The sequence below is a fragment of the Entelurus aequoreus genome, linkage group LG25, assembly GCF_033978785.1.
Source record: "Entelurus aequoreus isolate RoL-2023_Sb linkage group LG25, RoL_Eaeq_v1.1, whole genome shotgun sequence".
Classification (NCBI taxonomy): domain Eukaryota; kingdom Metazoa; phylum Chordata; class Actinopteri; order Syngnathiformes; family Syngnathidae; genus Entelurus; species Entelurus aequoreus.
In genome coordinates this window covers 4,082,417-4,106,391 of record NC_084755.1, presented here as the reverse complement: position 1 = coordinate 4,106,391, position 23,975 = coordinate 4,082,417, and the positions used below count along the sequence as shown (strand labels likewise).

The window sequence follows — 23,975 nt, the reverse complement described above, 5'->3', positions numbered from 1 at the left end:
AAATATAATGACAATAAAGTCCATTCTATTCTATTCTAACACAACAAATAAGCGGTGTTTGGTCATTTTAACTTGAAATAAATTATATTGATATTACGATATTTTCTTAATTCATATATCTTACAAACTCGATATTAGGAATGTCCGATAATGGCTTTTTGCTGATATTCCGATATTGTCCAACTCTTTAATTACCGATACCGATATCAACCGATACCGATATATACAGTCGTGGAATTAACACATTATTATGCCTAATTTGGACAACCAGGTATAGTTAAGATAAGGTCCTTTTAAAAAAAAAATAATAATAAGATAAATAAATTAAAAACATTTTCTTGAATACAAAAGAAAGTAAAACAATATAAAAACAGTTACATAGAAACTAGTAATTAATGAAAATGAGTAAAATGAACTGTTAAAGGTTAGTACTATTAGTGGACCAGCAGCACGCACAATCATGTGTGCTTACGGACTGTATCCCTTGCAGACTGTATTGATATATATTGATATATAATGTAGGAAGCAGAATATTAATAACAGAAAGAAACAACCCTTGAGTGTGAATGAGTGTAAATGGGGGAGGGAGGTTTTTTTGGGTTGGTGCACTAATTGTAAGTGTATCTTGTGTTTTTTATGTTGATTTAATAAAAAAAATTTTAAAAAAACAATAAAATAAAAAAAAACGATACTGATAATTAAAAAAAACGATACCGATAATTTCCGATATTACATTTTAAAGCATTTATCGGCCGATAATATCGGCAGGCCGATATTATCGGACATCTCTACTCGATATATCACCTAGCCCTGGTATTGTGTACATGGAGGATTACCTGTCTTGGCTCCGGGTGTTGCCCGGCGCCGCAGCGAGCGGTCTAGGAGCTGATGCGTGCGTGTGGGGCTTGCACCCGCCATCAGCCTGGCTGTGGCCTCGTGAAGGAACAACTGCAACAAGAGAGAGGGATGAGAAATGAGGAGGGACGAGAGTGATGACTCATAGCAACACATTCCGCTTTAGGTGTGTGTGTGTGTGTGTGTGGCCTGGCCTCAAACTCACAAAGCTAAATTTGAAGCTGCGAGGACAAAGTCTACACACCGTGAAGGGTGATGTGTCAGCCATCGCCCCAAAACGCTCACTTTTTATAGCGGCGGCAGAAAATGCAGCGATAACATTCTAAACATCTTCATAGTCACTTGGTACATACAGTGGTGGTCAAACGTGTACATACACTTGTAAAGAACATAATGTCATGGCTGTCTTGAGTTTCTAATCATTTCTACAACTCTTATTTTTTGGTGATAGAGTGATTGGAGCACATACTTGTTGGTCACACAAAACATTCATGAAGTTTTGTTCTTTTATGAATTTATTATGGGTCTACTGAAAATGTGAGGGTCAAAAGTATACATACAGCAATGTTAATATTTGCTTACATGTCGCTTGGCAAGTTTCACTGCAATAAGGCGCTTTTGGTAGCCATCCACAAGCTTCTGCTGGAATTTTTGACCACTCCTCTTGACAAAATTGGTGCAGTTCAGCTAAATGTGTTGGTTTTCTGACATGGACTTGTTTCTTCAGCATTGTCCAGTCAGGACTTTGGAAAGGTCCATTCTAAAACCTTCATTCTAGCCTGATTTAGCCATTCCTTTACCACTTTTGACGTGTGTTTGGGGGTCATTGTCCTGTTGGAACACCCAACTGTGCCCAAGACCCAACCTCCGGGCTGAAGAATTTGGAGGTAATCCTCCTTTTTTCATTGTCCCATTTACTCTCTGTAAAGCACCAGTTCCATTGGCAGCAAAACCACTAACCCCCAACTGACCCCCAACCTACTCAGTGGCTTAGTGGTTAGAGTGTCCGCCCTGAGATGGGTAGGTTGTGAGTTCAAACCCCGGCCGAGTCATACCAAAGACTATAAAAATGGGAGCCATTACCTCCCTGCTTGGTACTCAACATCAAGGGTTGGAATTGGGGGTTAAATCACCAAAAAATGATTCCCGGGCGCGTCACCGCTGCCGCTCACTGCTCCCCTCACCTCTCAGGGGGTGAATAAGGGGATGAGTCAAATGCAGAGGACACATTTCTCCACACTAGCCACACCTAGTGTGTGTGTGTGACAATCATTGGTACTTTAACTTTAACTAACACACGTCAAAAGTGGTAAAGTAATGGCTAAATCTGGCTAGAGCAGGGGTCACCAACGCGGAGCCCGCGGGCACCAGGTAGCCCGTAAGGACCAGATGAGTAGCCCGCTGGCCTGTTTTAAAAATAGCTCAAATAGCAGCACTTACCAGTGAGCTGCCTCTATTTTTTAAATTGTATTTATTTACTAGCAAGCTGTTCTCGCTGTGCTCAACATTTTTAATTCTAAGAGAGACAAAACTCAAATAGAATTTGAAAATCCAAGAAAATATTTTAAAGACTTGGTCTTCACTTGTTTAAATAAATTCATTCATTTTTTTTACTTTGCTTCTTATAACTTTCAGAAAGACAATTTTAGAGAAAAAATACAACCTTAAAAATGGTTTTAGGATTTTTAAACACATATACCTTTTTACCTTTTAAATTCCTTCCTTTTCTTTCCTGACAATTTAAATCAATGTTTAGGTAAATTTATTTTTTTATTGTAAAGAATAATAAATACATTTTAATTTAATTCTTCATTTTAGCTTCTGTTTTTTCGACGAAGAATATTTGTGAAATATTTCTTCAAACTTATTATGATTAAAATACAAAAAAATTATTCTGGCAAATCTAGAAAATCTGTAGAATCAAATTTAAATCTTACTTCAAAGCCTTTTGAAATTCTTTTAAAATTTTTGTTCTGGAAAATCTAGAAGAAATAATGATTTGTCTTTGTTAGAAATGTAGCTTGGTCCAATTTGTTATATATTCTAACAAAGTGCAGATTGGATTTTAACCTTTTTAAAACATGTCATCAAAATTCTAAAATTAATCTTAATCAGGAAAAATTACTAATGATGTTCCATAAATTCTTTTTTAAATTTTTTCAAAAAGATACAAATTAGCTAGTTTTTCTCTTCTTTTTTTCGGTTGAATTTTAAAGAGTCGAAATTGAAGATAAACTATGTTTCAAAATGTAATTGTCATTTTTTTCGTGTTTTCTCCTCTTTTAAACCGTTCAATTAAGTGTAAATATCATTAATTATTAATAATAACATAGAGTTAAAGGTAAATTGAGCAAATTGGCTATTTCTGGCAATTTATTTAAGTGTGTATCAAACTGGTAGCCCTTCGCATTAATCAGTACCCAAGAAGTAGCTCTTGCTTTCAAAAAGGTTGGTGACCCCTGCTCTATCACAAAAAAATAAGAGTTGTAGAAATGATTGGAAACTCAAGACAGCCATGACATTATGTTCTTTACAAGTGTATGTAAACTCTTGACCACGACTGTATTCCTATGAATTTTGTCAGTAGGATTCATGCAAGATTCATCAAATAGTTTTCGCATAATCCGTCTAATTAACACACAACAAAGAAACAACGAAACCATAAAGAGCATCTACATACTCTTCGCATGGCCGGCCTGAAGCTCTGAGCCAGCTTGCGTAGCGAGCTCAGATCTTGCTGAAAGCCTTGGAGCTCAGGCGGCGAGGCCTGGTGGACCCCATTGGGGCCTGTGCCGGGGCCCGCCGATCCCAGTCCGGCGGCGTTGGGCCCCTGCTGCTGAAGACGCCACACGTTGGTCCTCATCACCAACAGCAGGTCGCACAGCAGTAATTGGACCACCTGGTGATGGATTTGCAAGGGTTAAACATGACAAAAACCCAAAAGCAGGCAGATGTGGTTCCAAACATAACATGGAAGTATAGAATTGTTGTTGGAGGCTCAGCTCTGTGTTGCACTGCAGGAACATTGCACTCACCTGGCAACACATGCAATGCAACTACAATGCACCACAGCTCAGGCCAGAAATAATAATAATAAAAATACCTGGGATTTATATAGCGCTTTTCTAAGTACCCAAAGTCGCTTTACATGTAGAACCCATCATTCATTCACACCTGGTGGTGGTAAGCTACTTTCATAGCCACAGCTGCCCTGGGGTGGACTGACGGAAACACACAAGACTTGCCTGTGTGACGAGTGCACTGCAAAAACTGAAATCTAAGTGAGATATCTCAAATAAGGGTGATATTTGCTTATTTTCTGTCTGATAAGATCATTCTTCTCACTAAGCAGATTTTATGTTAGAGTGTTTTACTTGTTTTAAGGGTTTTGGTCCTAAATGATGTCAGTAAGATATTACAGCTTGTAGCTGAGATGTTATGACCTATATTGAGTAAAACATGCTTAAACTAGAATATCAACTGTTGCAAAGCTGTGTCATCAACACTCACAAGTATAAAACTACTTTTTTAAAGTCATCATTTCTTATTTCAAGCATGAAATAAAAAATCATGACTTTGACACGAATGTGTCTCATAAATAAAACAGATGACAGCCAAATGGACTTTGCTGTTGTATTTTCAATGAAACAATAGAAAACAGGTACTCATATAGTAGTACAGTTGGCACAGTACAGTAAACTAATATTTAAACATTTAACATGTGACATTTCAAACAATTTTGAACAGAAATAGTTCATGCACAAATATATATATATATATATATTAGGGCTGCAACTAACGATTAATTTGATAATCGATTAATCTGTCGATTATTACTTCGATTAATCGATTAATAATCGGATAAAAGAGACAAACTACATTTCTATCCTTTCCAGTATTTTATTGAAAAAAAAAACAGCATACTGGCGCCATGTTCTTTCAACTTGCCAAATAAAACAAGGAAAATGTTACAAAAATGCACACTTTTGACACCCTGCTATAGATAATAAAACATTAAATCTGATAAATGTATCGATAAAAAGCAGAGCCTGACGACGCATGCGCGTTTATCACAACTCTCACGCTCTCTCTGTCTCTGCCCCTCCCTCACCAATGCTGCTGCACGCACAATTTGTTTTGTTTTTAACCCCTTCTTAACCCTGAACGTACATTGAAAATACACGCAACCCTAACTCAAAATGCTGGACATTTGAGGCATTTATGAAACACCGCCCTGACAGCTCCGCAAAAGAAGACATGTCCGGTGAAAAGAGGACGTATGGTCAGTCTATCCTAGCCTGTTAGCTGCTAGCATGCTAGCAGCAATCGGTTTCACGTCCGGTGAAACCGATCGCTGCTAGTCCTCTTTTGCTAGCATGCTAACAGCTAACGGGCTAGGATAGACTGACAATACGTCCTCTTTTCACCGGACATGTCCTCTTTTGCGCAGCTGTCAGGGCGGAGTTTCTTAAATGCCTCAAATGTCCGTCATTTTGATTATTCTTTACACAACGTGCGTTACGCTAGTTAATAAGTCCGTGTGGAAACTCGTTCGGTACACTTCCGCACCAAAACGAAACCCCCGTACCGAAACAGTTCGATACAAATACACGTACCGTTACACCCCTATTATTTTGATTATTGTTTCTCAGCTGTTTGTAAATGTTGCAGTTTATAAATAAAGGTTTAAAAAAAAACAAAAAAACGTAGCCTCTGCGCATGCGCATAGCATAGATCCAACGAATCGATGACTAAATTAATCGCCAACCATTTTTATAATCGATTTTAATCGATTTAATCGATTAGTTGTTGCAGCCCTAATATATATATATATATATATATATATATATATATATATATATATATATATATATATATATATAAATATATATATATATATATATAAATATATATATATATATATAAATATATATATATATATATATATATATATATATATATATATATAAATATATATATATATATATATATATATATATATATATATATATATATATATATATATATATATATATATATATATACATATATTCCTTGCACACTAATGACTGAAAGAGCACGCACTTGGCGCGATGTCATGTTATCAATGGAAAAATGCATTTTTAGACAATATGATTTGCCTGAGCGGCTAGGAGACCCCGAGAGTAACAAGCGCTTGCCTTGTTGCCTTTCCATTAAGAACAATAAACTAGTTTTTAGTATAAGTTTGCTGGTTTCAAGAAATGTAATGCCCAGCGCATATCATTGTCAAGATAATGGCACTAGCAATTACTTCATTTAAGAATATTTTTCAACACATTGAGCAAAAAGGTCTCTTATTTGTTCTTTCTACCAAGAAAAGTGCACTTGTTATTAGTGAGAATATACCTATTTTAAGGTATTTTTGGGTTCATTGAAGTTAGCTAATTTTACTTGTTTTGGAAAGTCTTGACAAGCCAAATTTTCTTGTTCTATTGGCAGATAATTGTGCTTAGTTCAAGTAAAATACCCCTCATTTTTGTATTTTTTTTTCTTGTTTCTGAACATTGACTTTTTGCAGTGTAGTGCACACACATCTGTTACAACGCAACAGATGCATGCTCGGGCGTGTTTTATTGCATTTTGAGTGCCCACAAAGGAGTGCTAAGCAACAACAACTTTTACGGGGAAACAAACGTGTGCTGGTGTGTTGTGTACCTTGTCTAAACTGCAGCTGTGAGAGTGCGGGCCCAGGTTGAGACTGTCTCGGAGTAGGGCGCTGGCCTTGTCACTGTGACTCAGACTCAGCTGGCAGTTCTCCGGCTTGGACAACAGAGCCCGCACGGCTCGGAAGGTGTTGAGACAGGCCTTGGGCAGGAGGCTCCTGAGACAGGTGCGGGATGCAGGTCAGCGTGCACGTGGGAGGCGGGGTAGGGGGGGGTAAGGAGGGGGATACAAGGAAGCCAAGACTTACTCCACATTCTGCAAGGTGCGCGGCAGGTGCTCCACAGTCGGATACAGCCTCTCTGCAGCCGTGTCGTCGCCTTGGAGCCAGTTGATGATCACCACGGTGACAGAGGACCACCACTTGGAGTGGGGGTCACAGCCTAGAAGACGGGAGGAAAGCATTCAAAAAGTGAAGACCATAAAAGCAAACACACTATTACCATATTTTTCTACACTGTTCAATGTGGTTGTACGGTATACCGGTATTAGTATAGTACATCAATACTAATGAATCATATTCGATACTATACCGCCTCGAAAAAGTACCCGCCTCCCACACCCCCTCGTCGTCGTCACGTCATGACATCGCTGGGTTACGAGCAGAGGAGCATGTTCGGCAGCGCACAATCACAGAGTACTTACAAGCAGACAGAAAAGGAAGAATGAACGCATTTTGGCTTAAAAAGTAAAGATAAAGGTGAAGTTATAACATTGAAACACCCTCGGGAAGAGGTGCTTTGAGACCTGGCTAAAGTCCATCCGCAGTCGGCAGTGTTTTATCCATCCATCCATCCATTCATTTTCTACCGTTTGTCCCTTTCGGGGTTACGGTGGGGTTCTGGAGCCTTTCTCAGCTGCATTCAGGCTGAAGGCGGGGGTACACCCTTGTTTTAGCTACTTCTAAATCACTAATCCTCACTTCCATGGCGACAAATAAAGAAAGTTTCTTACAAGTATCATTATCACTGCAGGACAAGGAATAGCTCACCGGCGTCACAATGTAAACAAACGCCATTTGTGGATCTACACCTGACATCCACTGTAATGATACCAAGTACAGAAGCGTATCTAGTCAATACTACTATGATTACATCAATATTTTTTTAGCATCACAAAATCTTCTTTTGTTTTTTTTAAAATGTATATTATATAAATAAACTTAGGAAATATGTCCCTGGACACATGAGTAATTTTTCCTGATTAAGATTAATTTTAGAATTTTGATGACATGTTTTAAAAAGGTTAAAATCCAATCTGCACTTTGTTAGAATATATAACAAATTGGACCAATCTATATTTCTAACAAAGACAAATCATTATTTCTTCTAGATTTTCCAGAACAAAAATTTTAAAAGAATTTCAAAAGACTTTGAAATAAGATTTAAATTTGATTCTACAGATTTTCTAGATTTGCCAGAATAATTTTTTTGTATTTTAATCATAATAAGTTTGAAGAAATATTTCACAAATATTCTTCGTCGAAAAAACAGAAGCTAAAATGAAGAATTAAATTAAAATGTATTTATTATTCTTTACAATAAAAAAAATAAATTTACTTGAACATTGATTTAAATTGTCAGGAAAGAAGAGGAAGGAATTTAAAAGGTAAAAAGGTATATGTGTTTAAAAATTCTAAAATCATTTTTAAGGTTGTATTTTTTCTCTAAAATTGTCTTTCTGAAAGTTATAAGAAGCAAAGTAAAAAAATGAATGAATTTATTTAAACAAGTGAAGACCAAGTCTTTAAAATATTTTCTTGGATTTTCAAATTCTATTTGAGTTTTGTCTCTCTTAGAATTAAAAATGTCGGGCAAAGCGAGACCAGCTTGCTAGTAAATAAATAAAATTAAAAAAATAGAGGCAGCTCACTGGTAAGTGCTGCTATTTGAGCTATTTTTAGAACAGGCCAGCGGGCTACTCATCTGGTCCTTACGGGCTACCTGGTGCCCGCGGGCACCGCGTTGGTGACCCCTGTTCTACAAGGTAGGAGCTTTTTTTTTGGAGGGGGGGGGGGGGGGGATCCCGAAGCAGACACATACTACAACTAAGGAGAAGGCACAACTGGGACACAAGACAATGAAGGACCTCCGAAACTCTCAGACTATTCAAAAAAATGTCAATTCACAGACACGAGCACAAAAATTATTTTCCTTTAGTTTTTTATTGTTAGCAGTTTTTACTTGGCCGGTGTGAGCGTGCACTACACTGCAAAAACTGAAATCTAAGTAAGATGAAATATCTCAAATAAGGGTGATATTTGCTTATTTTCTGTCTGATAAGATAATTCTTCTCACTAAGCAGATGTTATGTTAGAGTGTTTTACTTGTTTTAAGTGTTTTGGTCCTAAATCAGGGGTCGGCAACCCAAAATGTTGAAAGAGCCATATTGGACCAAAAATACAAAAACAAATCTGTCTGGAGCCGCAAAAAATTAAAAGCCATATTACACACAGATAGTGTATCATGAGATATAAATTGAATGATGACTTAAAGGAAGCTAAATGACCTCAAATATAGCTACAAACGAGGCATAATGATGCAATATGTACATATAGATAGCCTAAATAGCATGTTAGCATCGATTAGCTTGCAGTCATGCAGTGACCAAATATGTCTGATTAGCACTACACACAAGTCAATTACATCAACAAAACTCACCTTTGTGCATTTATGCACAATGTTAAAAGTTTGGTGGACAAAATGAGACGGAAAAAGAAGTGGCATAAAACACGTCCTAGAAAGTCGGAGAAAGTTATACATGTAAACAAACTACGATGAGTTCAAGGACCGCCAAAATTAGTAGGACAAAACGGCGCTCGCCAAATACTCGAATCAGTGAAGCATGTTAAATATAAACAATGTGCTTTATAACAATAAGGGAGGTTTGTGTCATCTTTGTCCTCCTACAGAAACCATATTAAAACAAAAAATATATTTTTTTCCCCTCATCTTTTTCGATTTTTCATACATTGTTGAAAAATCTCCAGAGAGCCACTAGGGCGGCGCTAAAGAGCCGCATGCGGCTCTAGAGCCGCGGGTTGCCGACCCCTGTCCTAAATGATGTCAGTAAGATATTACAGCTTGTAGCTGAGATTTGATGACCTATATTGAGTAAAACATGCTTGAAACTAGAATATCAACTGTTGCAAAGCTGTGTCATCAACACTCACAAGTATAAAACTACTTTTTTTAAAGTAATAATTTCTTACTTCAAGCATGAAAAAAAAAATCATGACTTTGACACAATCGTGTCTCATAATTAAAACAGATGACAGCCAAATGGACTTTGCTGTTTTATTTTCAATGAAACAATAGAAAACACGTACTCATATAGTAGTACAGTTGGCACAGTACAGTAAACTGACAGTTAATATTCAAACGTTTAACATTTTAAACTATTTTGAACAGAAATAGTTCATGCACATTCAGATAAATTCTTCAAAATGACAATTACAATTTTTGTATATATGCGCACTAATTGACTGAAAGAGCACGCACTTGGCGCGATGATGTCATGTTATCCATGGAAAAATGCATTTTTAGACCATATGATTTGCCTGAGCGGCTAGGAGACCCCGAGAGTAACAAGCGCTTGCCTTGTTGCCTTTCCATTAAGAACAATAAACTAGTTTTTAGTAGAGATGTCCGATAATATCGGTCTGCCGATAAATGCGTTAAAATGTAATAGCGGAAATTATCGGTATCGTTTTTTTTTATTATCAGTATCGGTTTTTTTTTTGTTTGTTTTTTTTTTTTAATTAAATCAACATAAAAAACACAAGATACACTTACAATTAGTGCACCGACCCAAAAAACCTCCCTCCCCCATTTACACTCATTCACACAAAAGGGTTGTTTCTTTCTGTTATTAATATTCTGCTTCCTACATTATATATCAATATATATCAATACAGTCTGCAAGGGATACAGTCCGTAAGCACACATGATTGTGCGTGCTGCTGCTCCACTAATAGTACTAACCTTTAACAGTTAATTTTACTCATTTTCATTGATTACTAGTTTCTATGTAACTGTTTTTATATTGTTGTACTTTCTTTTTTATTCAAGAAAATGTTTTTAATTAATTTATGTTATTTTATTTGATTCATTTTTTTAAAAAGTACCTTATCTTCACCATACCTGGTTGTCCAAATTAGGCATAATAATGTGTTAATTCCACGACTGTATATATCGGTTGATATCGGTATCGGTAATTAAAGAGTTGGACAATATCGGCATATCGGATATCGGCAAAAAGCTATTATCGGACATCCCTAGTTTTTAGTATAAGTTTGCTGGTTTCAAGAAATGTAATGCCGAGCGCATATCATTATGTCAAGATAATGGCACTAGCATTTACTTCATTTAAGAATATTTTTCAACATATTGAGCAAAAAGGTCTCTTTTTTTCTACCAAGAAAAGTGCACTTGTTATTAGTGAGAATATACTTATTTTAAAGGTATTTTTGGGTTCATTGAAATTAGCTAATTTTACTTGTTTTGGAAAGTCTTGACAAGCTAAATTTTCTTGTTCTATTGGCAGATAATTTTGCTTCGTTCAAATAAAATACCCCTCATTTTTGTATTTTTTTCCCTTGGTTTTGAACACTGACTTTTTGCTGTGTAATATTGGAGTCCCGCTCAGGCAGGAGTGGAATCACTTGCGCCGTCTGCGTTTGACCTCTGAATCAATCTGTCGCAGCCTAGCGGTAAACTTACAGCATGATGAGGACAGATACCATTTTGACGAGTCGGTTATGAGAAGAAAGCACCTCCGTTCAGACGGGGCTCACGCACACAGAATTCCAACACTGAGGCAGTGCCAAGAAAAGTCTGCCATTAACATCCCAGCCATGCCTTTGACACCTCCCCCGCCACCACCACCACCACCACCACCACCACCACCACCACCACCACCCCCAAGGTGATCACTGATTTGACAGCACTGAAGATAGATGAAGCAATTCAGCGGATGCCTCCCGTTTGGCAAGCTGAGGCCCCTTTTCTTTTTTTGCTCAGATGAGTGATCAGTAAGCACAAAGTGAAGCGGTGGGAGGGTGGAAATCAGCCCAGGAAAAATGGCGCCACTCGATCTCCGTAATGTGAAAATCAACGTTAGCTTGCTGCTTTCATTAGGAATATTAAGGAAAACGGAGCAGTTGGAGTGAAGATTGAGGGCTGGAAAAGCAAAAAAGAGTGGCTCTGGCAATGGCATGAAAACATGAAAACAATCAAAACAGAAGCATTAATATTAATTACTACAGCAGGGATGTTGCTGGGTACACGTCCTGCGTCCTTCATGCATTCAAATCTGAAAGGACGCAGTAAGCGCACTCTCCAGTAGAGATGTCCGATAATATCGGACTGACGATATTATCGGCCGATAAATGCTTTAAAATGTAATATCGGAAATTATCGGTATAGGTTTCAAAAAGTAAAATGTATGACTTTTTAAAAGGCCGCTGTGTACACGGACGTAGGGAGAAGTACAGAGCGCCAATAAACCTTAAAGGCACTGCCTTGGTCAACAGCCATACAGGTCACACTGAGGGTAGCCGTATAAACAACTTTAACACAGTTACAAATATGCGCCACACTGTGAACCCACACCAAACACATTTCGGGAGAACATCCGCACCGTAACACAACAGAACAAATACCCAGAACCCCTTGCAGCACTAACTCTTCCGGGACGCTACAATATACCATACTTGCCAACCTTGAGACCTTTGAATTCGGGAGATGTGGAGGGGCGGGGTTGTGGGGGGCGGGGTTTGGTGGTAGCGGGGGTGTATATTGTAGCGTATTGTAGAGTTAGTGCTGCAAGGGATTCTGGGTATTTGTTCTGTTGTGTTTATGTTGTGTTACGGTGCGGATGTTCTCCCGAAATGTGTTTGTCTTTTATGTTTGGTGTGGGTTCACAGACCTTCAGTATATCAGTATGTGGAATTAAATTATGGAATGGATTAAGCAAAGCAATAAAGCAATGTACTAATATGATACACTTCAAGAAACTCTTCAAACTTAAAGTGTTTACAAAGTACAAAGAAGAACCATGACAAACATTCTCAATTTATTTCATCCATCCATTCATTCATTCTTAAAGTAATCTTACTTATCTCATCATATGAAATATAACTTACTTCACCAATTATTATTATTAAATTCTTACTATTATTTATTTATTTATTTTTATTGTGATTACTTATGGAGTTTATTGTGAAAAAATTGTGAACAGGAAGTGAACAAAAAGTTTTGCAACTGTTATGTAAAGAAAAGGGGTAGGATTAAATAAGCTCTGCTTCTTCCTAGTCCTTTTCGAACATGTTGAAAAGAGAAACTGGAAATTGTGATGTATCATGTTGTATGCTTGCATGTTCGAAATAAACTCAAACTCAACTCAACTCAACAGTGTGGCGCATATTTGTAACAGTGTTAAAGTTGTTTATACGGTCACCCTCAGTGTGACCTGTATGGCTGTTGACCAAGTATGCCTTGCATTCACTTATGTGTGTGTAAAAGCTGCATATATTATATGACTGGGCCGGCACGCCCCCAATATTGTTGCACGGGTGGAAATCGGGAGAAATTCGGGAGAATGGTTGCCCCGGGAGGTTTTCGGGAGGGGGCACTGAAATTCGTCAGTCTCCCGGAAAAATCGGGAGGGTTGGCAAGTATGCAATATACAGCCCCCCCCCCCCCCCCCCCCACACACACACACACCTCAAACCCGCCCACCTCAACCTCCTCATGCAAATTCCAAGCTGCTGTTTTGAGCTTTGTTAAAAAAAATAATGCACTTTGTGACTTCAATAATAAATATGTCAGTGCCATGTTGGCAATTTTTTTCCATAACTTGAGTTGATTTATTTTGGAAAACCTTGTTACATTGTTTAATGCATCCAGCGGGGCATCACAAAAAAATTAGACATAATGTGTGAATTCCACGACTGTATATATATGTATCGGTTGATATCGGAATCGGTAATTAAAAGTTGGACAATATCGGAATATCGGCAAAAAAGCCATTATCAGACATCTCTACTCTCCATACACTCCCATTTCCCATGAAAAACAATACATTGTGAACAACAACTCGTCTTTAAAATCACAGTAACTAGTAGGGTCAGGGTGCAAGCATTTGTTGACAAAAATTGTTAATGAGAATTGTCGGGGGGGGGGTGCTAGGATGACAAGGGATGCAAAACAATAACACAGGGGTCACCAACCTTTTTGAAACCAAGAGCTACTTCTTAGGTACTGATTAATGCGAAGGGCTACCAGTTTGATACACACTTAAATAAATTGCCAGAAATAGCCAATTTGCTCAATTTACCTTTAACTCTATGTTATTATTAATAATTAATGATATTTACACTTAATTGAACGATTTAAAAGAGGAGAAAACACGAAAAAAATGACAATTAAATTTTGAAACATAGTTTATCTTCAATTTCGACTCTTTAAAATTCAACCGAAAAAAAGAAGAGAAAAACTAGCTAATTCGAATCTTTTTGAAAAAATTTAAAAAACAATTTATGGAACGTCATTAGTAATTTTTCCTAATTAAGATTAATTTTAGAATTTTGATGACATGTTTTAAAAAGTTTAAAATCCAATCTGCACTTTGTTAGAATATATAACAAATTGGACCAAGCTATATTTCTAACAAAGACTAATCATTATTTCTTCTAGATTTTCCAGAACAAAATTTTAAAAGAATTTCAAGACTTTGAAGTAAGATTTAAATTTGATTCTACAGATTTTCTAGATTTGCCAGAATAATTTTTTTGTATTTTAATCATTATAAGTTTGAAGAAATATTTCACAAATATTCTTCGTCGAAAAAACAGAAGCTAAAATGAAGAATTAAATTAAAATGTATTTATTATTCTTTACAATAAAAAAAATAAATTTACTTGAACATTGATTTAAATTGTCAGGAAAGTAGAGGAAGGAATTTAAAAGGTAAAAAGGTATATGTGTTTAAAAATCCTAAAATCATTTTTAAGGTTGTATTTTTTCTCTAAAATTGTCTTTCTGAAAGTTATAAGAAGCAAAGTAAAAAAAATTAATGAATTTATTTAAACAAGTGAAGACCAAGTCTTTAAAATATTTTCTTGGATTTTCAAATTCTATTTGACTTTTGTCTCTCTTAGAATTAAAAATGTCGGGCAAAGCGAGACCAGCTTGCTAGTAAATAAATACAATTTAAAAAATAGAGGCAGCTCACTGGTAAGTGCTGCTATTTGAGCTATTTTTAGAACAGGCCAGCGGGCTACTCATCTGGTCCTTACGGGCTACCTGGTGCCCACGGGCACCGCGTTGGTGACCCCTGCAATAACATATACCCCCATTATTTATTATTTACTTTTTAAATTATGTCTCAATTCTGTACACTGCTGCTGGAATTTTAATTTTCCTGGGGGAACTCTCCTGAAGGAATCAATAAAATACTATCTATCTATCTATCTATCGTGTTATTCTAAAAGAGAAACAATCGTGCGCGTGTCGGCACAACTGGTGACCGCAGAGCAACAAGAAGAGACAGATGGCTCGTGCCACTAGAAAAACAAAGCGTGTGAAAACCAAACACGTCAAAGAAATAAAATGAGTCCCGGGGACACACTTCATTGAAAACCTGCCAACATCACTTCTACAGTTACGACTAGTGTTGCATTTTGGTACCAGTACCAAAATGTATTTTGATACTTTCCGATACTTTTCTAGATAAAGGGCACCGCAAAAATTGCATTATTGGCTTTATTTTAACAAAAACATTTTTGGTGCATTAAACATATGTTTATTATTGTAAACTTGACCTTAAATAAAATAATGAACATACAAGACAACTTGTCTTTTAGTAGTAAGTAAACAAACAAAGGCTCATAATTTAGCTGCTGACATATGCAGTAACATATTGTGTCATTTTCCATTCTATCATTTTGTCAAAATTATAAAGGACAAGTGGTAGAAAATGAATTATTAATCTACTTCTTCATTTACTGTTAATATCTGCTTACTTTCTCTTTTAACATGTTCTATCTACACTTCTGTTCAAATGTAATAATCACTTATTCTTCTCTTCTTTGATACTTTACATTAGTTTTTGATGATACCACAAATTTTTAGGTATCAATCCGATACCAAGTAGTTACAGGATCATACATTGGTCATATTCAAAGTCCTCATATGTCCAGGGACATATTTCCTGAGTTTATAAACACAATATACATTTTTTTTAAACGAAAAAAAGATTTTGTGAAGCTAATCATAGTAGTATCGACTAGATACGCTCCTGTACTTGGTATCATTACAGTGGATGTCAGGTGTAGATCTACCAATGGCGTTTGTTTACATTGTGACGCCGGTGAGCTACGGCATGTTTAGCTATTCCTCGTCCTGCAGTGATAATGATACTTGTAAGAAAAGTCTTAAAGCACTTTTTCCTGAGGGTGTTTCAGTGTTATAACTTCACCTTTATCGTTGGTTTTTAAGCCAAAATGCATACATTCTTCCTTTTCTGTCTACACACTGTGTCTGCTTGTAAGTACTCCGTGATTGTGCGCTGCCGAACATGCTCCTCTGCTCGTAAAACCAGCAATGACAGGACATGACCACGACGGGGGCGTGGGGGGGACCAGTACTTTTTAGATGCGGTATAGCATCGAATATGATTCATTAGTATCACGGTACTATACTAGTACCGGTATACCGTACAACCCTAGTTACGACTGATGATTATAATGAAAACATTCAACAAATGTATCATCAGCATCAGATACGTACCGGTCACAGTCGCCATGTTGGAGCCAATAGCAAAGGATTGGGATGTGGCACCAGCTGCATCAGAGGCACTAATCAGCAGCTGCAGATACTCCAGAGCATCAGCGTACTCCCTGATAAAAGAAAAAAAAAAAATTTAAATGATAAAATACTGGACACCATTTCCTTCACATATATACGGTATATGCAGCTCATTGGATTTAAATGTACAATCCTCTTTCCTTTCTAAAGGTTTTGTATTTTAAGGTACAAAAGTTGTGGTTTTCTTTTTTGTTAAATAAAGACAGATAAGATCTACCGTATTTCCTTGAATTGCCGCAGGGAATATAGTATTTGCCTGCCTAGAATTACAGCCGGGTCAAACTCGTTTCGCAAAATAATTAGCGCATGCTTGGCACTTCCGCCGGGTCAAATATGAGTCATTAAATGACTCCCGGCTCCAGGTGGTAGAGGGCGCTAGTGATCCTTCTTGCGACTACCAGTACTGCAAAAGACCGGTGCTGCAGAAGAAGACAACAAGCAGCAAGCGTGAGCTGCGATCGTTTGCTTGCACTTTTACCATGGAGGATTACATATCTAAGATAAAACAGTTTTCTAAACTGGACTTTCAATCGAAGCAGGAGGTAATAATTAAAGGAATATCTCCAGAGACTTCTAAAACTGAAGAAAGATAAGGAAGACTGCCTTTGATCAGAAGCAGCTGCAGATGGACATCATTTATAAGTAAAGGTAAGACCATAATAACGTTTTTTTTATTAAAAGTGCTTTTCATGATAAGGTAAGCGCCGGAGTGAGAAGAGGTTTTAAAATAATTAGCGCATGCTTGCCCATCCCGCATGCTTTTGGTAAGCGCAGGAGTGAGAAGAGGTTCTAAATTAATTAGCGCCCCTGCGGCTATTCAAGGAAATACGGTATGTCTGATATACTGAATTATACAAATGGAAGAAAAAATTATCATGGTATTGACTCATGTAGAAAAACACTGACAGATGGATATTGCATATTTGACATTTGGAATAGCATCCATACAATAAGTGTCCATGTAGTGTAGATATACACTACCGTTCAAAAGTTTGGTGTCACATTGAAATGTCCTTATTTTTGAAGGAAAAGCACTGTACTTTTCAATGAAGATAACTTTAAACTAGTCTTAACTTTAAAGAAATACACTCTATACATTGCTAATGTGCTAAATGACTATTCTAGCTGCAAATGTCTGGTTTTTGGTGCAATATCTACAACGGTGTATAGAGGCCCATTTCCAGCAACTATCACTCCAGTGTTCTAATGGTACAATGTGTTTGCTCATTGGCTCAGAAGGCTAATTGATGATTAGAAAACCCTTGTGCAATCATGTTCACACGTCTGAAAACAGTTTAGCTCGTTACAGAAGCTACAAAACGGACCTTCCTTTGAGCAGATTGAGTTTCTGGAGCATCACATTTGTGGGGGTCAATTAAACGCTCAAAATGGCCAGAAAAAGAGACCTTTCATCTGAAACTCGACAGTCTATTCTTGTTCTTAGAAATGAAGGCTATTCCACAAAATTGTTTGGGTGACCCCAAACTTTTGAACGGTAGTGTATATGTTTCATGGATGTGAGCACCCTTTGAGGAAAAAAAAGAGGAATATTGTGGAGAAAAAAAAGGTAAACAAAGCAATAAAAAATTTGGAAAATCAAAACTACATTTCCTGCAATTGGGTGCATTTCTACACTATATTTTACCTTTAGATGTATTCTTATCCACCAACCTCTTTTGGCTGTCTTTTTAACACTTACATGTCCCATGTAATGTACCACAGATGTTTTTTGTCTTTCAGTAGATCATTTATTAACATTATTATTAGAGATGTCCGATAATATCGGACTGCCGATATTATCGGCCGATAAATGCTTTAAAATGTAATATCGGAAATTATCGGTATCGGTGTCAAAATTATCGGCATCGGTTTCAAAAAGTAAAATGTATGACTTTTTAAAACGCCGCTGTGTACACGGACGTAGGGAGAAGTACAGAGCGCCAATAAACCTTAAAGGCACTGCCTTTGCGTGCCGGCCCAGTCACATAATATCTACGACTTTTCACACACACAAGTGAATGCAAGGCATATTTGGTCAACAGCCATACAGGTCACACTGAGGGTGGCCGTATAAACAACTTTAACACGGTTACAAATATGCGCCACACTGTGAACCCACACCAAACAAGAATGACAAACACATTTCGGGAGAACATCCGCACCGTAACACAACAGAACAAATACCCAGAACCCCTTGCAGCACTAACTCTTCCGGGACACTACAATATACAGTCTGTCTGATAATGGCTTTTTCGCCGATATCCGATAATCTGATATTGTCCAACTCTTAATTAAAAATTCAGATATCAACCGATACTGATATATACAGTCGGGGAATTAACATGTTATTATGCCTAATGTTGCTGTGATGCCCCGCTGGATGCATTAAAGTTAAAGTTAAAGTACCAATGATTGTCACACACACACCAGGTGTGGCGAAACTATTCTCTGCATTTGACCCATCACCCTTGATAAACAATGTAACAAGGTTTTCCAAAATAAATCAAAAATGCCAACATGGCACTGCCATATTTATTATTGAAGTCACAAAGTGCATTATTTTTTTTTAACATGCCTCAAAACAGCAGCTTGGAATTTGGGACATGCTCTCCCGGAGAGAGCATGAGGAGGTTGAGGTGGGCGGGGTTGGGAGGGGGCGGGGTTGAGGTGGGGGTGGGGGAGGGGGGTGTGTATATTGTAGCGTCCCGGAAGAGTTAGTGCTGCAAGGGGTTCTGGGTAGGGATGTCCGATAATATCGGCCGATAAATGCGTTAAAATGTAATATCGGAAATGATCGATATCGTTTTTTTTATTATCTGTATCGGTTTTTTTTATTTTATTTTTTTAAATTTTTTTATTAAATCAACATAAAAAACACAAGATACACTTACAATTAGTGCACCAACCCAAAAAACCTCCCTCCCCCCATTTCTTTCTGTTATCAATATTCTGGTTCCTACATTATATATCAATATATATCAATACAGTCTGCAAGGGATACAGTCCGTAAGCACACATGATTGTGCGTGCTGCTGGTCCACTAATAGTACTAACCTTTAACAGTTAATTTTACTCATTTTCATTAATTACTAGTTTCTATGTAACTGTTTTTATATTGTTTTACTTTCTTTTTTATTCAAGAAAATGTTTTTAATTTAGTTATCTTTTTTTTTTTTTTTTTTTTAAAAGTACCTTATCTTCACCATACCTGGTTGTCCAAATTAGGCATAATAATGTGTTAATTCCACGACTGCATATATCGGTTGATATCGGTATCGGTAAATAAAGAGTTGGACAATATCGGATATCGGCAAAAAGCCATTATCGGACATCCCTAGTTCTGGGTATTTGTTCTGTTGTGTTTATGTTGTTTTACGGTGCGGATGTTCTCCCGAAATGTATTTGTCATTCTTGTTTGGTGTGGGTTCACAGTGTGGCGCATATTTGTAACAGTGTTAAAGTTGTTTATACGGCAACCCTCAGTGTGACCTGTATGGCTGTTGACCAAGTATGCATTGCATTCACTTGTGTGTGTGAAAAGCAGTAGATATTATAAGATTGGGCCGGCACGCAAAGGCAGTGCCTTTAAGGTTTATTGGCGCTCTGTACTTCTCCCTACGTCCGTGTACACAGCAGCGTTTTAAAAAGTCATACATTTTACTTTTTGAAACCGATACCGATAACTTCCGATATTACATTTTGAAGCATTTATCGGCCGATAATATCGGCAGTCCAATATCATCGGACATCTCTACTGATAATGGCTAATTTTTTTGTACCAAAGAGTTGTGTGTGGATGATTTGCTCACCCCTCGCTCTGGCTTGGGCTTTTCTCCCCTTTGGGCTGGGCCACACGGTAAAGAGCCTTCTCCAGCAGGTGTTCTCTGAAAGCCTGCGTCACCTGAGCCAGAGGGTCCACTGCAAGGAAATGTTAAACAACCATTAATAACAGGAGTATTTCCCACAACAAACACACACACGTTTACACATGCATCTCTTTTTACCTGTATTGCCTGCCTGGCTGTAAATGCTCTCTTTAGGGACGCTGCGAATGGCCCAATCTCCATCCACAAAGAAGCGGTGGCCGAGAGGTTGACAGAGCCACTGCATGGCTGGAGGCACGCTGCCGCTAGTTGACAGACACGCCTGGCGTGCACTACTCAGGAAAACCCGCTACATGAAAAAATGGAAAACACAAAAAAATACTCAACATCTCGTGAGCGGGTTTTGATACGAATGGTCATGTTTTGTCCACATAAATATGCATAATTGTTCGTCTAACAAAGCGCAACAGCAGCGAAATTTAAGCATTGTGCTAAAGCTGCTGAATGAAGGATGCTCAAGACACTTCAAATGTATCTTGTGAAGGTAATTAATAACAAGGTTTCACCACATCTGTTAAAAGCCTACTGAAAGCCACTACTACCGACCACGCAGCCTGATAGTTTATATATCAATGATGAAATCTTAACATTGCAACACATGCCAATACGGCCGGGTTAACTTATAAAGTGACATTTAAAATTTCCCGGGAAATATCCGGCTGAAACGTCGCGGTATGATGACGTATGCGCGTGACGAAGTCAGTTTAACGGAAGTTATGGTACCCCGTAGAATCCTATACAAAAAGCTCTGTTTTCATTTCATAATTCCACAGTATTCTGGACATCTTTTGCAATTTGTTTAATGAACAATGAAGGCTGCAAAGAAGACAGTTGTAGGTGGGATCGGTGTATTAGCAGCGGACTACAGCAACACAACCAGGAGGACTTTGTTGGAGAGCAGACGCGCTAGCCGCCGACCTCACCTTGACTTTCTACGTCTCCGGGCCGCCAAACGCATCGGGTGAAGTCCTTCGTCCTTCCGTCGATCGCTGGAACGCAGGTGAGCACGGGTGTTGATGAGCAGATGAGGGCTGGTTGGCGTAGGTGGAGAGCTAATGTTTTTAGCATAGCTCTGTGCGGTCCGGTTGCTAAGTTGCTAAGATAGCTTCAATGGCGTCGTTAGCACAGCATTGTTAACCTTCGCCAGCCTGGAAAGCATTAACCGTGTATTTACATGTCCACGGTTTAATAGTATTGTTGATTTTCTATCTATCCTTCCAGTCAGGGGTTTATTTTTTTGTTTCTATATGCAGTTAAAGCACGATGCTATCACGTTAGCTCGTAGCTAAAGCGTTTCGCCGATGTATTGTCGTGGAGATAAAAGGCACTGAATGTCCATTTCGCGTTCTCGACTCTCCTTTTCAAGAGGATATAGTATCCGAGGTGGTTTAAAATACAAATCCGTGATCCACAATAGAAAAAGGAGAGAGTGTGGAATCCAACGAGCCAGCTTGTACCTAAGTTACGGTCAGAGCGAAAAAAAAAAAAGTATTTCACTGCATTCTAGTCCGTCACTCTAACGTTCCTCGTCCACGAATCTTTCATCCTCGCTCAAATTAATGGGGTAATGGTCCGAATCGCTCTAGCTGCGTTGAAAACAATAGGAAAATATGAGGGAGTGAACACCTGACAACGTCACGCTACTTCCGGTAGGGGCAAGGGTTTTTTTATATCAGAGACCAAAAGTTGCGAACTTTATCGACGTTGTTCTATACTAAATCCTTTCAGCAAAAATATGGCAATATCGCAAAATGATCAAGTATGACACACAGAATGGATCTGCTATTCCCGTTTAAATAAAAAAATGTCATTTCAGTAGGCCTTTAATGCCACTGTTTATTGACCCAGCGGTCATTTTCTTTTTGTAAACCACTAACAATAGTGACGGTAAGTGGAGCATTTACATTATGTTTAAAGTTAGTGCGTATAACAATACTTGTACAGTCGTGGTCAAAAGTTGACATACACTTGTAAAGAACATAACATCATGGCTGTCTTGAGTTTCCAATCATTTCTACAACTCTTATTTTTTAGTGATGGAGTGATTGGAGCACATACTTGGTCACAAAAAAACAGCCGAACAGCTAAATTTTTGTTTCATCTGACCACAGAACTTTCCTCCAGAAGGTCTTATCTTTGTCCATGTGATGTCAGATGAAACAAAAAAATTAGCTGTTTTGCCACAATACCCAGCAATATGTTTGAAGGAGAAAAGGTGAGGCCTTTAATCTCGGGAACACCATTCCTACCGTCAAACATGGTAGTGGTAGTATTATGCTCTGGGCCTGTTTTGCTGCCAATGGAACTGCTGCTTTACAGACAGTAAATGGGACAATGAATGGGACAAATTCTTCAGGACAAGCTAAAATCATCAGCCCAGAGGTTGGGTCTTGGGCGCAGTTGGGTGTTCCAACAGGACAATGACCCCAAACACACGTCAAAAGTGGTAAAGGAATGGCTAAATCAGGCTAGAATTAAGGTTTTAGAATGGCCTTCCCAAAGTCGTGACTGGACAATGCTGAAGAAACAAGTCCATGTCAGAAAACCAACACATGTAGCTGAACTGCACCAATTTTGTCAAGAGGAGTGGTCAAAAATTCAAGCAGAAGCTTGTGGATGGCTACCAAAAGCGCCTTATTGCAGTGAAACTTGCCAAGGGACATGTAAGCAAATATTAACATTGCTGTATGTATACTTTTGACCCAGCACATTTGCTCACATGTTCAGTAGACCCATAATAAATTCATAAAAGAACCAAACTTCATGAATGTTTTTTGTGACCAACAAGTATGTGCTCCAATCACTCTATCACAAAAAAAAAGTTGTAGAAATGATTAGAAACTCAAGACAGCCATGACATTATGTCCTTCACCAGTGTATGTAAACTTTTGACCACGACTGTATGTCCTATTAAAAAAAAAAAACACACGGACTATAAATCGCAGTTTTTTTCATAGTTTAACTAGACTTATACTCAGGAGCGACTTATGTGTGAAATTATTAACACATTAGCGTAAAATATCAAATAATGTTATTTAGCTCATTCACGTAAGAGACTAGACGTATAAGATTTCATGGGATTTAGCGATTAGGAGTGACAGATTGTTTGGTAAACATATAGCATGTTCTATAAGTTATAGTTATGTGAATGACTCTTACCATAATATGTTACGTTAACATACCAGGCACCTTCTCAGTTGGTTATTTATGCCTCATATAACGTACACTTATTCTGCCTGTTGTTCACTATTCTTTAGACATTTTAAATTGCCTTTCAAATGTCTTTTCTTGGTGTTGGCTTTTATCAAATAAATGTCCCCAAAAAATGCGACTTATATTCCAGTGCGACTTATATATGTTTTTTTCCTTCTTTATTATGCATTTTCGGCCGGTGCGACTTATACTCCGGAGCGACTTAACACTACCGTTCAAAAGTTTGGGGTCACATTGAAATGTCCTTATTTTTGAAGGAAAAGCACTGTACTTTTCAATGAAGATAACTTTAAACTAGTCTTAACTTTAAAGAAATACACTCTATACATTGCTAATGTGGTAAATGACTATTCTAGCTGCAAGTGTCTGGTTTTTGGTGCAATATCTACATAGGTGTATAGAGGCCCATTTCCAGCAACTATCACTCCAGTGTTCTAATTAGGGATGTCTG

The 23,975-nt window shown here is 37.7% G+C and overlaps 1 protein-coding gene across 1 annotated transcript in view; it reads right to left on the bottom strand.

The window, feature by feature from the left end:
• Nucleotides 1-23,975, bottom strand: part of LOC133642750 (sterol regulatory element-binding protein 1-like) — a 63,788-nt gene that overhangs the window by 6,825 nt on the left and 32,988 nt on the right. Inside the window, exons 12-18 of the mRNA XM_062037112.1 lie at nt 20,432-20,600; nt 20,237-20,345; nt 16,350-16,459; nt 6,809-6,941; nt 6,553-6,718; nt 3,536-3,754; nt 837-948 (exon numbers count right to left, since the gene is read on the bottom strand). Coding sequence (XP_061893096.1) covers nt 837-948; nt 3,536-3,754; nt 6,553-6,718; nt 6,809-6,941; nt 16,350-16,459; nt 20,237-20,345; nt 20,432-20,600 — 1,018 coding nt within the window. The remainder of the gene's footprint in view (nt 1-836; nt 949-3,535; nt 3,755-6,552; nt 6,719-6,808; nt 6,942-16,349; nt 16,460-20,236; nt 20,346-20,431; nt 20,601-23,975) is intronic.